General features: G+C 37.9%; 1 protein-coding gene across 1 annotated transcript in view; it reads left to right on the top strand.

Annotated features, from left to right (window-relative positions):
- The first annotated feature begins 227 nt into the window (after window positions 1-227).
- The window catches only part of LOC126807759 (mutS protein homolog 4), a 32,325-nt gene continuing 19,488 nt past the window's right edge, over window positions 228-13,064 (top strand). The window contains exons 1-3 of the mRNA XM_056103309.1: window positions 228-231; window positions 9,536-9,684; window positions 9,917-10,040. Coding sequence (XP_055959284.1) covers window positions 228-231; window positions 9,536-9,684; window positions 9,917-10,040 — 277 coding nt within the window. The remainder of the gene's footprint in view (window positions 232-9,535; window positions 9,685-9,916; window positions 10,041-13,064) is intronic.

The raw sequence follows: 13,064 nt of genomic DNA, 5'->3' as shown, positions 1-13,064 counted from the left end.
TGTTGCAAGATTTATTTTGGTGCAGGATATCTCTCAATAGAACAATATTTGAAAATATAAATGGGTCATGGGACCAGAATATTATTAGACCTCTGCAGTGAACCTAGATTTCCGGAAGCTGTTATGACCCGTATCTTTAAGAAAGCTGGGACAATAACTTATTGAGCTAGAATATTCAAATCTGTGTTGGGTGTTGACCAGGTGAATGCCTTGACCCGATTTCTACGATGGGTAACTTCTGCGTTGGCTAATTAAGCAATGGGGGGGGGGGGGGGAGAAATAGTTTATGGCAAAAGGTCAAGAGATAACTATCATTCCTACATTATGCTACATTACAGAATCCAACATCCCCGCTTGGGCATAGCTTGAAATTATGAATGGGAAGTGTTGCGTCTACATGATAAACTCAATGCCTCACTTCTCAGTCGATATCTCCCAAAATGCAATACTCAATCTGAGTGCACAAGTCCATTCCCATCAGCTTGAAAATGGCATATTCGTGTGTCTCGTCCACCGAAACCTGCCACATATGCACAGTATTGAATGGAAAACCTATTGTATCAGCCGTTTGAGAGATGAATCGGAAAGTCTACAATGAGGCTGGTGACCAACAAAACCTGGTAAATGATTTCACGGGTTATTTTCGTGTAAAATTAATGCCTTATGCAGTTGTCAAAAATAGGGATCCAAGAGACGCAACGTACTTCTTTGATATAATGGTTTAGAGCGCCATTTGTAATTAAACAAAGGTAACATATCCCAGAAGTAATTAAGAATAGTTGATCTACGAATTAATAATAAAGAAAATAACCCTATAGAAAGGACTAAAGGCGGAAACGACTGCGGTTCAATTTGGACTGTTAGCATATTTCACAGAGTATAATTAGAAATTACAGTAACATTTTGACAAAAATGTGTAAATCACTTTATATACACTCTGTACATTTACACCCATTAAGATCTAATGTAAGATTCCATAGAATAGAGATTAACGTCCTTGAACACAACCGCTACAATTTTAATTTGTTCTCATAAAATTGTAGTTGATTCGATAACTTGAAGAGTTGTGCACCTTGAATATGAAACAACTCTAAAACTTGATATAGCTCTTATATATTATATATCTTTATCGCAATACGTAAATCGAAATACATTTTAACTAAAGTATAATTTAGCCCATGGATAAAGCGATAATCAATAAATTATTAGATACATTTCAGTTGTCTTGAAATAGATGGTGGATATTTCAAACTGATCCAAAACTCTTAAAGGAAATCAACATTTAAACGCACTATTTCACTTGGTGAAGTGTTTAGTTATTGGCACTGAAGTGGGTGGGGTTCTACTTCTAACCGACCAGATCCCCGCAGTGTTTAGTTTGATTAGACCTACAAGAACCAACAAGAGCTTATTTTTGGTCAATTCCAATATTATCTATAATAATGTTTTCAGTTATTTTTTAATAAAATCATTTAAATTTTAGATATAATTTGTAGATAATCCATATCTATAACACACACTTCCTTGCAACACTTAAGGCGCTCTGACACACCCTGTTGCTGATTAGTAGACAGGATAGTTCCTAAGCTTATTACAAATAAGAGACAGTTCCTAAAGGAACTATAGGCAGGAATGTTTTTGTCAAATTTCTTTAATTATCCAGAAGGCAGTTAAAGATACATTATAGGAGATTATATAAGGAGCTGACAGCTCTCACTATATAGTTAAAAACTAGATAATGTAAATAGAATTTGTTGACAATTTCAGTCAAATTGACCAACTCTGAATCGAGATTTCGCGATTGAATTTTAGACCTAGTCTCGATCATCATTACTAAAGTCGGTTCGATAAAAAAAATAGTCTCGACAAATCAGCCCCGTTTGTTGCGACGCAGGAGCGCCATCACGTAGTGATCTCTAAAACTATTATGGCCACTTCCGCCTTCATTTCTATCGGGTTTGGAGCTCAAAGGACGGCAATAAACTCGCTCTAACTTGACTGAATGAAAAATCTAACATACCTTTCGACTTTGTGGAACAACAATCTATAATTCTAGTGATCTTTTTTTTGAAAATCTTATCGGATTCCTGAGAACAGATGTATTTTCTTCATGATCACCATCAAAACATTGAAGAATCGATTATGTCGTAAATTTTATGTTAATTAGATTGCCATTACTTAGATTTTTCTTTTTCTCACTGTTGGGATTTGGGATGATACGAATATTTAGTATATATTAAAGACGTCTCTATTCATTTGACCTCATTTGACGTTTAAACCTATATAATGTACATGAATTTTAGGTACTATTTTTTTTGGCGGATGAATACAGCTGTTCTGTATTGTATTCTGTTGTAGACTGTGAAAATTTTGGATCCATGTGTCGACGCTTTAAATCACATGGATCCATTAAACCTTCTAACTGTTTAATTCCATTTTTTTCATTGAAGATTCTTATATTACAAATCTTTCCTTACACTAGAAACGTAATCACTGGATTATCCAGTTTTTAAAATTTAATCATCAGCTAGAGAGCGTTGACCGTTGAGCAGCAGATCGGATTCTAATCCAGTAAATATCGCAGGCTATTGCGATGACATCGAGAGTTGATTATGGTCTGGATAAATTAATCAATGTCTAATTAATAATTGAGATAACATTTCAGGCTTAAAGAAAGAGCTGCAATAAGCCTAGGCAGATTTAGCTCTTGCATATAGGCATGTATGTTTATAATGATCAATATTTAAAACAGTGTACCCCAGGAAAGGAATCCGGCCGAAAAAAGACCTGGGAAAGCAGTCAGACTCTTAGAAATGATTCCACTCCAGCCACAGTAGTGGCTCGTGTTACGGAGTTCCTTTGCGCAAGTTTATTAGTCATAAATGACTACGAAAAGGTTACTGGCCTATAGCTGCCTTAATTTACACATAAACTGGCCCAAAACTGTACTGCACATAGCTTAACATATAATAAACCAATTCCTATTGAAATAAAGGTGAAGCCTTAAGGCACAATTATATGATATTAAACCCAACTGCAATGCGAAATTTGTCGCCTAACGAACTTAATTTAACTAGCCGGTGTCATGGCGGCTTTCACATTCATTATAAGAAACATCGCTTTGAAAATGTAGAACGCATTACCACAAAGAAAAATTGTTCGGTAACTATTTTAGTGGTCCAGTCTTCACTATGTGATAGAATTACTTATTTCAATACAAACTGTAATGATATGTGTTGACAATAATTGTGCGTTTGAACCTATTTGAACTTGCGTAAGGATCGAGCCTAAGACTGTATCAATTGTAGCGTTAAAATAGCTATCAGACTATGCAGCACTGCTGGGCTTGGTATGACAACCCACAAAGTTATATCGAACGAAGTGCATCTACCGCCTGTAAACGGATTCCTGAACGAGCGGTCACATTTCTGGATCTCGTTGTCCTGATTCATGACAAGTCTTCATTTATAGGCCTATAGTCGGGGCAGAAAAGTAGGACGTTAAACCCGAACTCATTTCATTTCTTAAACGAACAACAGGCTCGCGATTAAAAAGGTGAAAAAAGAAGTACGGTATGAAGCGAATAATCGCTGGATTTACTTTGGCTTCGATATTGTTTGTAGGCTATTTGGATACAACTACAGATTGAAAATAACCCTTTCCTCAGCTTGGCCGTGTGTTACGAAAGAAAAGTCACGTGATAAACAAGACTGCTTAATTTCTAACAATTGAAATATTTTGAGAGAGAGAGATATGGGGTTTAACGTCCACTCGACACAAACTAGGTCATTTCGGGACATTTTGACAGGGATTTGAAACACGCTTTGATAGATAAATTAGTTTGAATATGCTTTAGTCCAAATATACCATCAAATCCCACAGTTTGTACACGGGAAGGCATCTTTAAATTATCATATTATATACTAATTTGATTAGTATTAGGAAGAAAATAAAATCCCATATTTACAATATTCAATTCTAATTCGTATTTTTAATTTCCAATATTATGGAAAATTTTGTGTCCGAAGTAAGTTTTAAAATTTGCTATATCTTTAATTGGCAAAAAGTAGGTTAATGATTACGGTTGTAGCGGAGCCTGGGTTATAGCAATAACGGAAAAAAACGAGTACCCCTACTGCGCATACATGGGGGAGACAACTCTGAGAAAAAAGGCAAAACGACAAGTCAACAAATAAATTAACTGCTGTGTCTGCTAGCCTAGACTAGGCCTATTATTTCTATTTGACGATTTAGGTGATATTTTCAGTCGTTTTTGACTGGTACCCAACTGACTGGGGTTATGTATGCTGAACTTCCAATCTTGCTGAAATAGTAGTTTCTGCTGATAGTAATAAAAGGCTACTACTTATTAGGTCGGTAGGACAAACAAACTGTTGTGTACCGCCCGGTAAATACCACGTGCAGACGATCTAATTTTAACAGTCTTGAATAAACTGTACGCTTATCTAGAACAGTAGTAGTAGTGTCTCTTAAAATTAATCCTTTTTAACAGTTCATCTTTATTGCGCTTGGCTTAATTAGAAAACACGAATTTAGTCATTTATAAACATAAACTTGATCATATATTCATGGATAGATCCCACCGTACATAATTGATTATACATAACTTGTTCAGATGCGAATTAAGCTAAAGCCAAGGCGTAAAGCGATTTGAGCCCGAATTTCTCAATATATATTGACCTCGACCTCGCGGCTTTCCAGTATCGATATTTCATTCCCCTTAAACCATAACATTTATTTGGCTAAATCTGTTCCCTTCGTTTCAGAAACTTAGCCCTGGCGATAGATTGTCTCTGTATATACAAGTGTATAATTATTGACAGCAGTTTATACAATGGCAAACAAAACCATAGAGCCAAAGTATTGTAAGTAAACCACATTCTGTTTTGAATAAGTTCGATTAATGCTGTAATGGACACACAAACCAACACGAGCACAATAAAAAATATTCTCAAAGACGATTTACTATTGAGATGGAAAACACAAATATAACGAGGGGTTGGATGGCCGAATGGTGAGCACGTGCGCGCTGTATCATACGGTCTGTCATTGAGTCAACTGGCGTGGTTTCGAATCCTCGGTTATACGTAACATGAAGTAGGGTCGCCTTCCAACCAGGTGGGTTTTCTCCAGGTCCTCCGGTTTCCTCCCATTGCTGAAGACCCCTACGCGCAAGCGAATTATTGAAATAAAATTGAATCATATGTTAGTCCCGAAATGACCTAATTTGTGTCGAGTAGACGTTAAATCTCAATCTCTCTCTCTCTCTAGTCTCCCCCCTCTCTCTCTCTCTCTCTCTCTCTCTCTAGTCTCCTCTCTCTCTAGTCTCCTCTCTCTCTCTCTAGTCTCTCTCTCTCTCTCTCTCTCTCTAGTCTCCTCTCTCTCTCTCTCTAGTCTCCTCTCTCTCTCTCTCTCTCTCTCTCTAGTCTCCTCTCTCTCTCTAGTCTCCTCTCTCTCTCTCTAGTCCCTCTCCCTCTCTCTCTCTCTAGTCTCCTCTCTCTCTCTCTCTCTCTCTCTAGTATCCTCTCTCTCTCTCTCTCTAGTCTCCCCTCTCTCTCTCTCTCTCTCTCTAGTCTCCTCTCTCTCTCTCTCTAGTCTCCTCTCTCTCTCTCTAGTCTCTCTCTCTCTCTCTAGTCTCCTCTCTCTCTCTCTCTCTCTCTCTAGTCTCCTCTCTCTCTCTCTCTAGTCTCCCCTCTCTCTCTCTCTCTCTCTAGTCTCCCCTCTCTCTCTCTCTCTCTCTCTAGTCTCCTCTCTCTCTCTCTCTCTCTCTAGTCTCCTCTCTCTCTCTCTAGTCTCTCTCTCTCTCTCTCTCTCTCTCTAGTCTCCTCTCTCTCTCTCTCTAGTCTCCTCTCTCTCTCTCTCTCTCTCTAGTCTCCCCTCTCTCTCTCTCTCTCTCTCTCTAGTCTCCTCTCTCTCTAGTCTCCTCTCTCTCTCTCTAGTCTCTCTCTCTCTCTAGTCTCCTCTCTCTCTCTCTCTCTCTAGTCTCCTCTCTCTCTCTCTCTAGTCTCCCCTCTCTCTCTCTCTCTCTCTCTAGTCTCCTCTCTCTCTCTCTCTCTCTCTCTAGTCTCCTCTCTCTCTCTAGTCTCCTCTCTCTCTCTCTCTCTCTAGTCTCTCTCTCGCAAACAATATAAAGCAAATATCCGCATGGGCCTCTGGATGTATTACTGAAGAAATTCATTTGAGCTGGGGTTTTTATACGTCCACATTTCAAATTTTGTTGTTACCCCACTAGAGGTAACAAATTTCATCCGATTTTGATGAAACTTTCAATATGTATTTATATCTCGAAGATCCCGGATTTTTTAACTTTTCGAACCTTTACTTCCTGGATTATTGATATTTTTTGATATGAAAAAAGACTCTTACTTAGGGGATTCTTTATTTATCACACAAAAATATCGAATGGGTTCGATTTGGTGGAAATCGGATCTTAATCCCCCTTTACCAAAGACACGTGATACAAAAGGAATAGATTTGTTTACAGCCGTTTAAAGCTTTCTTTAGTTGAAAGACACACGGAAAACCAAATAAAAGCAACCTCACTAGTATAATGGAAGAACAAAAAGTAAATTAGAAAGGTTTGGACTAAGATGTGAAGTGGTTCATAGCATAATCATACTGAACAAGTTCCAGCAGTAATGAACGAAAGAGGTTATTATATTGAACGTGAATTGGGCAGACAATTGACTTCCGTATCGTAACTGATAAGTTTGCCAAAATAAAATAACGCAAATTAGAATTCTGGAAGCAAATAAAGAATTTGGGTTGGATGAACTTTAGATTGCAATTGAGACGATGACTCTAGGGTTTGCGTGGATGGTAGGCTCCAACGAGATCAAATTGCACCCCCCCCCCCCCGGCTCGGAAAGCCAGTTATTGGGTGTTATTGTTACGTGTTCAGACACTAAAATCTTTTTTTTTATCTTTTGTGAAAGACTTTGGATTGATGGAAACGCCACATTCAGCGAATTCAACATTTACTACACCCCTGTGTCCGCCTGGTTCCGTTAAAACTAGACAGAAACGCCAGTCAACACCAGCAAGGTAGTATGTACCTATATTCTTTATTTCGTCATTTCATATAAAAGTCGGATTTCTAATTTCAATACGCCTTTTGTTTGTTTCTGATGTCACATTTTATATCTTACCATTCGAGAATACACTACAGCTTTTATTATAAAAACAGTTGTTATATATAGGGGCTATTTCATTTGTTACTGTACATGTGGTGATACTATTTTCAAAAAATGAAATCATAATTAATTGTATAATGTAGCAATCGCGAAAAATTAAATATTTGCAGAGGTGCGAGTTCCTTATCTTTATGTACACCAGCCCAGTATATGGGTACAACGCATAACAAGAAGACTCCTGGATCTCGGTCTTCGTTGTCTACAACCACAGCTACACCAGCGGTTGATATTGGTGCTAGTAGTGTTATAGTTGGTGAGTATTCAGGTTTCTTCTCTGGATTGTCACTGAACCCCCTTGCACCCCCTACACTGCCAGACGTTACTTGAATGATGTTTAGGTGAGGGCAACCGATCGTTACTCGCGTAAAGTTGCGTTATTAGAATCACCTGTGCTTCCCACAGATCGTCGTTTATCAGGCGATCTGGTCATCTACGCAAAATAAATACATGTAGTTTGTGTTCAATGTTCTTCGGTTTTCTTCATATTTTGGCCCATAAGGGCAATAAGGACATTAGCACTGTTCACCAAATTTTGATCTGCATTCAAATTTGTTTTAACAAAATCTTGCATATGCGTCGTTGTCGACAGTTAATAGAGCAGCATGGTCAGCAAAATCCAGCTTTCGTGTTTAAATCCAATCGATTAAAAAATGTACTTCCATTGTTGTTTTTGTAACTCAGTCGATTAAAAATGTTTTACTGGTATGCCATAATGTCTTTCAATCCATAAAGTTCAAATGACAAATATAGTAATGCCTTCCAACCAAGGGAGTACTTATTGTTTATTCTTAAGGTGTCCGTTTGTTGGTCTGTACATGATCTTCATCTCTAAGGTAGCTTTGCATCCACCGATAGTTTTCTTGGCTCACGGTAAGGTCGCCTTTCTTTGGTGACATTGCAATGTAGTCAGTCTTCCACTGCAGGGTTAACACTTACTTTATGCCAATGATTGTCCTCTTTGGTCACATCTATTGAAGTTTGTTCCACGGACGACCACATTTAAACCCTTGGTGGGTCAGATGTGGCCCGCTGGCCGCATGTTTGACACTCGTGGTCTAAAACGTTGATTATGGGCTTGTCATGTGAATAAATGTCTAATTATTAATTTGTAGTAAAATTCTAGGCCAAAGAAAAACCCGCAATGGGCAGAGAGAGAGAGAGAAATGGGATTTAACGTCCACTCGACACAAACTAGGTCATTTCGGGACTAACATATGGTTTTAATTTTATTTACATTATTCGCTTGCGCATAGGGGTCTTTAGCAGTGGGAGGAAACCGGAGGACCCGGAGAAAACCCACGAGGTTGGACAGGCGACCCTACTCCTCGTCACGTACAACCGGGGATTCGAAACCACGCCAGTCGACTCAATGACAGACTTTATGATATAGCGCGCGCACGCTAACCATTCAGCCATCCAACCCCCCCCCCCGCAATGGGCAGATTTAATTCTTACATAATGCATACTTAACATTTTCAACTTTTCCAGACAGCATGATTTAATTCTCCCATCATATAATAAGGATTCCCATCGATTATCAGCACATTTTTATTATTCGTAGAGTTATTTCGCTTTCTTGTAAAACTCCTGAAAAGTAACTTAAGTAAGATTCAAAACTGACGAGTTTATAGTGGTCAATCTGTAGTTAAATCATAGTGACGAGTGGTTTATCTGTAGTTAAATCATAGTGATGAGTTTATAGTGGTTAATCTCTGGTTAAATCATAGTGATGAGTTTATAGTGGTTAATCTCTGGTTAAATCACAGTGATGAGTGGTTAATCTCTGGTTAAATCGGACCTAGTGAAAGTCATTTGGTGTTGAGTAGGGCTGAGACATTGTGGCGCAAAAATACACCTCGATTCCGGCGCAAAAATCAACGTTAACTTGGACTTGAAAGCTCACTTTCGGGTCAAAAAATTGAAATTACAAAGTTGAATTGAAAAGAAAGATATGATAAATGAGAATTGATTGTTTAATTACCAATTAGAAATTACAATAATATGATACGAAAAAATCACGGATAATTCTGAAAACAATATTGTGCACTATTCGGATGTGCAAAAAATCCACTTTTGATTTCTGGCGCCAAAATGATAACAAAAAGTGGCGTTAAAGTCACTATGTGGTAATGGTGCGTGAATATTGCTACTCCCGTACTCATCATCACCAGGCCCCTGAGTTAATATTAATGGTGTTCCTCTGACAGACTTCAACCATGCGATTGTGCCTATTTCACAGAGTGCGTAATATGTTGTATGGACTAGCCACAATACAAAGGCAACAATAATTTAAAGGGTTTCTGATACGTTTTGTATTTCAGCTATTGTGGAAGGACGGGGCGTGGCACGCGGAGAAATAGGAATGACAAGTTTAGATTTAAAATCACCAACTTTAATTTTATCCCAGTTTTCTGATTCTCAGACATACGTAAAAACGTTAACTAAACTTCAAACTCTTCAACCATTGGAGGTGAGTGTATTATTTCTAAATTTTCTATTATTTCTGTACCACTATAAATCTTTTACAACCAATAATTATCTATGCATATTATATTAATCTTCGCAATGTTGCAAGAGAAAGGTAAGCATGCCATTTTTGATAGAGAGAGAGAGAGAGAAAGAGAGGTTCAAACTAATTCATCATTAAAATATTTGGGGTCATCGATACGTTATATATTATTTATGAAATATATGTTTTTCAGATTATTGTACCGAACACAACGTTTGAAAATGGTGAGAAAACGACATTATTAAAATTAATAACAGAGCAATACACAACCACGTGTGTATCTACTGTACAGAGGAAATACTTTAACGAAACGAAAGGTACCAATATTTATTATCATATATTAACAGGGTCGGATTTAGACCTTTGGGAGGGAGGTTGTAGTTACGGTATAGCAAGCAGAAAAATCTAAATGGGAAAACTTAAGTTAGGTTGAGTAATTGTATTATAGGCCATAGTGTTATATATCACGTATGATCAGATATGGTATGAAGTGGTGTTATAAACTTTATTTCTTTAAATTACACACATAACTGAGTGGAATAAGGTTGCTCTTTCTCGGCAATACCGGAAAACAACCGGAAAACTACCGGAAAACACCATGTTATATTGAATACCGGAAAACACCGGAAAAACACTAAATACCGGAAAACACACTAAATACCGGAAAACACCCTAAATAGGTAACCCAGACTCTGTTAGCGGGGAGTTAGACTAAGTGTTAGGTTTTCCGATGTTTTCCAGAGGACCAGCGGTGGATAAGGGTTAGGTTTAAGAATTTGGGGGAGAGGTTAAGTCTCCACATAAGCACTGACCTAGGGTGATGAAAAATTAGTACGTGATATTTCCTAGTTTTATAAAATACATACAATACATTAGGTTTATATACAAAGGTAATTTAACTGTTTTTTGATGTTGGTGGCGATGATGGTCTTCCTTGGGTGGTGCTTCTGGTATTCTGGTATTTTTGTTTCTGAAGAAAAAAAGAATAAATTTGGGGCTCTCGGTGGAGAGCCACATTAGTGTGTTTCCTACTAAGAATTGGATTTAAAAGAAAGGGCTAGGGATTCTTATATCTAGTTGATTTTATTTACTAACGGTTAGGGATAGGATTTGATATATGGTTGGTTTGTTTTGTTTGAGGATGGAGACTGGTCTCATTTAATCTAATTTACTGTGCACTAGGATGCCGTTCAGATTTTTATTTTTAGAATATGCAATTATAAGTTTCTGTGTGAAATGTTCGGGTGATTTTCTTGGAGATCAGTATAATGTTTTTTGATGATTTTGGATGCCCTTGCTGCTGTTGCGCTAAATGGAACTACAAAAGGGGCTATTGCGCTAGCCGTATGAATATTCAAACCTATAGGGGCTGCTGTTTTCAATTTGTCAATCCAGGTTGAAGTGAATTGAGACCGGTTTGTCTTTTTGAGTGACTATGTCTGACCGGTGACCGTTAATTCTTCCCGAAGTGCATTTTGGGTCTCACCTACGTATTGCTTGTCACACTGTCTGCATCAAATTAGATAGATTATGTTTGAACTACTGCATGAAAGGTGATCTAATATTGGGAATTTTGTGCCAGATCTTTTGTTATGGAAATGGTCAGATATATTTATGATTTTGCATGTTTGACATCTTGGGTGGTTTTGACTGCTGATTGCATAATATTTGTTTCTCTGGCGGCAAGTTCAGCTAGAGTGTTGTTTTTTTATACGTTTAGAGTATCCCCTTTCCCTTAGTTTGCTAAATACCAATGTACACGCTGACCCAAAGTCGGTCTTCTGAGTACATATCCTATGAAAACGGAGAATCTGACATTTTATGATGCCAGAGAAGGTATGTTTTGGGTGAAAGGAGCTTTTGAACAATAATTGATGTGTGTCGGTTTCTTTGAAAAATACTTTAGTTTCCAATTGGCCTGTGATTTTAGTGTTGCTACTTTTAGAAACGGTAGTGTCAAGGAAATCTATGCTGTTATGACTTACAATTTCGGTTAACTTTACAGATGGATGATGATTGTTCAGAATGTTGAAAAACGTCCAAAATTCGTCTAGTGTATACGTCCAGACTATGAAAACGTCATCTAGAAAACGCCCGTAGAAATCTGGTTTTAATGGGCAGAGCGGCAGAACTTCCCTTTCCCACTCCGCCATGAAGAGATTTGCATAACTCGGGGCAAATCGTTTTCCCATCGCAGTTCCGTAAGACTGGAGGTATACTTGGTCGTTGAAAGCGAAGTCATTCCTCCTCAGACAAATGTCGAGTAATTTGAGGATTTCTTCGTCCGGTCTGGATGCTTGCGGGTTCCTAAGAAATGCTTTCCTAACTGCTTCAACTCCTGTCGTATTATCGATGTTCGTGTGCATGCTCTGTACTATGGCGGGGTATCAGGTTCAAAATGCGATCTGCAGTAGAAAGTAGAAAATAAAAAGCAAAAGAGAAAATTCTTATCCAAAATGGACATTTTCATGTGGGAAACATATACCGCTCGTGCGTTTCAACCTAATACGTCCACCTTTTCAACTTTAATTAAGTCGTAAATATTCTACTTTCAACAACATAATTTCTACTTTCAATAATCAACTTTTGACATTCGACTTTCAACTTCAGATTTTCTACTCGAGATTTTCTGCTCGAGATTTTCTCCATGCATATTACGGAAATAAATTTGATCACGTGACTATTTCTGCATGCCATTAAAATACGGTATTTTTCCAGAAAAATAAACGATCCCAGGCAAAGATAACTCTAGTTGTAAGACTAAGATAAGATGGAGGCAGACCACCATTAAATTTCATCATCTCGGTACCCACGAATTGTAGTTCGTCTATTTATAGCAATTCTCTCTCTCTCTTTTCTCCCCTTTTGCATGCCCATTTGTGTTGATTTTTTGGTCTAGAAAGGATGAAGAGGGTTTGAATTAACATTTTCTGCCAGGTTTTGGTAAATATTCATGATTTTGAGGCGGAAGGATAAGAGGGTTATCAGGTTAGCTACGGCGATATGTACGGCAACTAGTTACATGTTTTTAGTATGCTTCTTCAAGTTTGTGTATCTCCAAATTTTGGTGGTCAACCTCATACAAATTTTAGTGCAAAGACATGACCATTTGTTCCTCTGTCTGTAGTGGAAAGCATTCAGCCCAACGAAAATTTGGGGAAAAGTTGGAGGTGGGCAAAGAGGCCAGAATTAACATTGAAGTCAATGGGGAAATTAATGGTGGTCTGCCTCCTATATAGACTCAGACTAGCAATTATTTGCCCCTTGTCATCAGTTTGGGTTCCAGCCCCAAGGACCTCTGTAAACTTTGCTGTTTGGCGATGACTTAATTTCCGAGCTTG

The sequence above is a fragment of the Patella vulgata genome, chromosome 9, assembly GCF_932274485.2.
Source record: "Patella vulgata chromosome 9, xgPatVulg1.2, whole genome shotgun sequence".
In the NCBI taxonomy this organism is placed as follows: Eukaryota; Metazoa; Mollusca; class Gastropoda; family Patellidae; genus Patella; species Patella vulgata.
The sequence above is the reverse complement of the archived record's forward strand: the minus strand, read 5'-3'. Positions and strand labels throughout refer to the sequence as shown.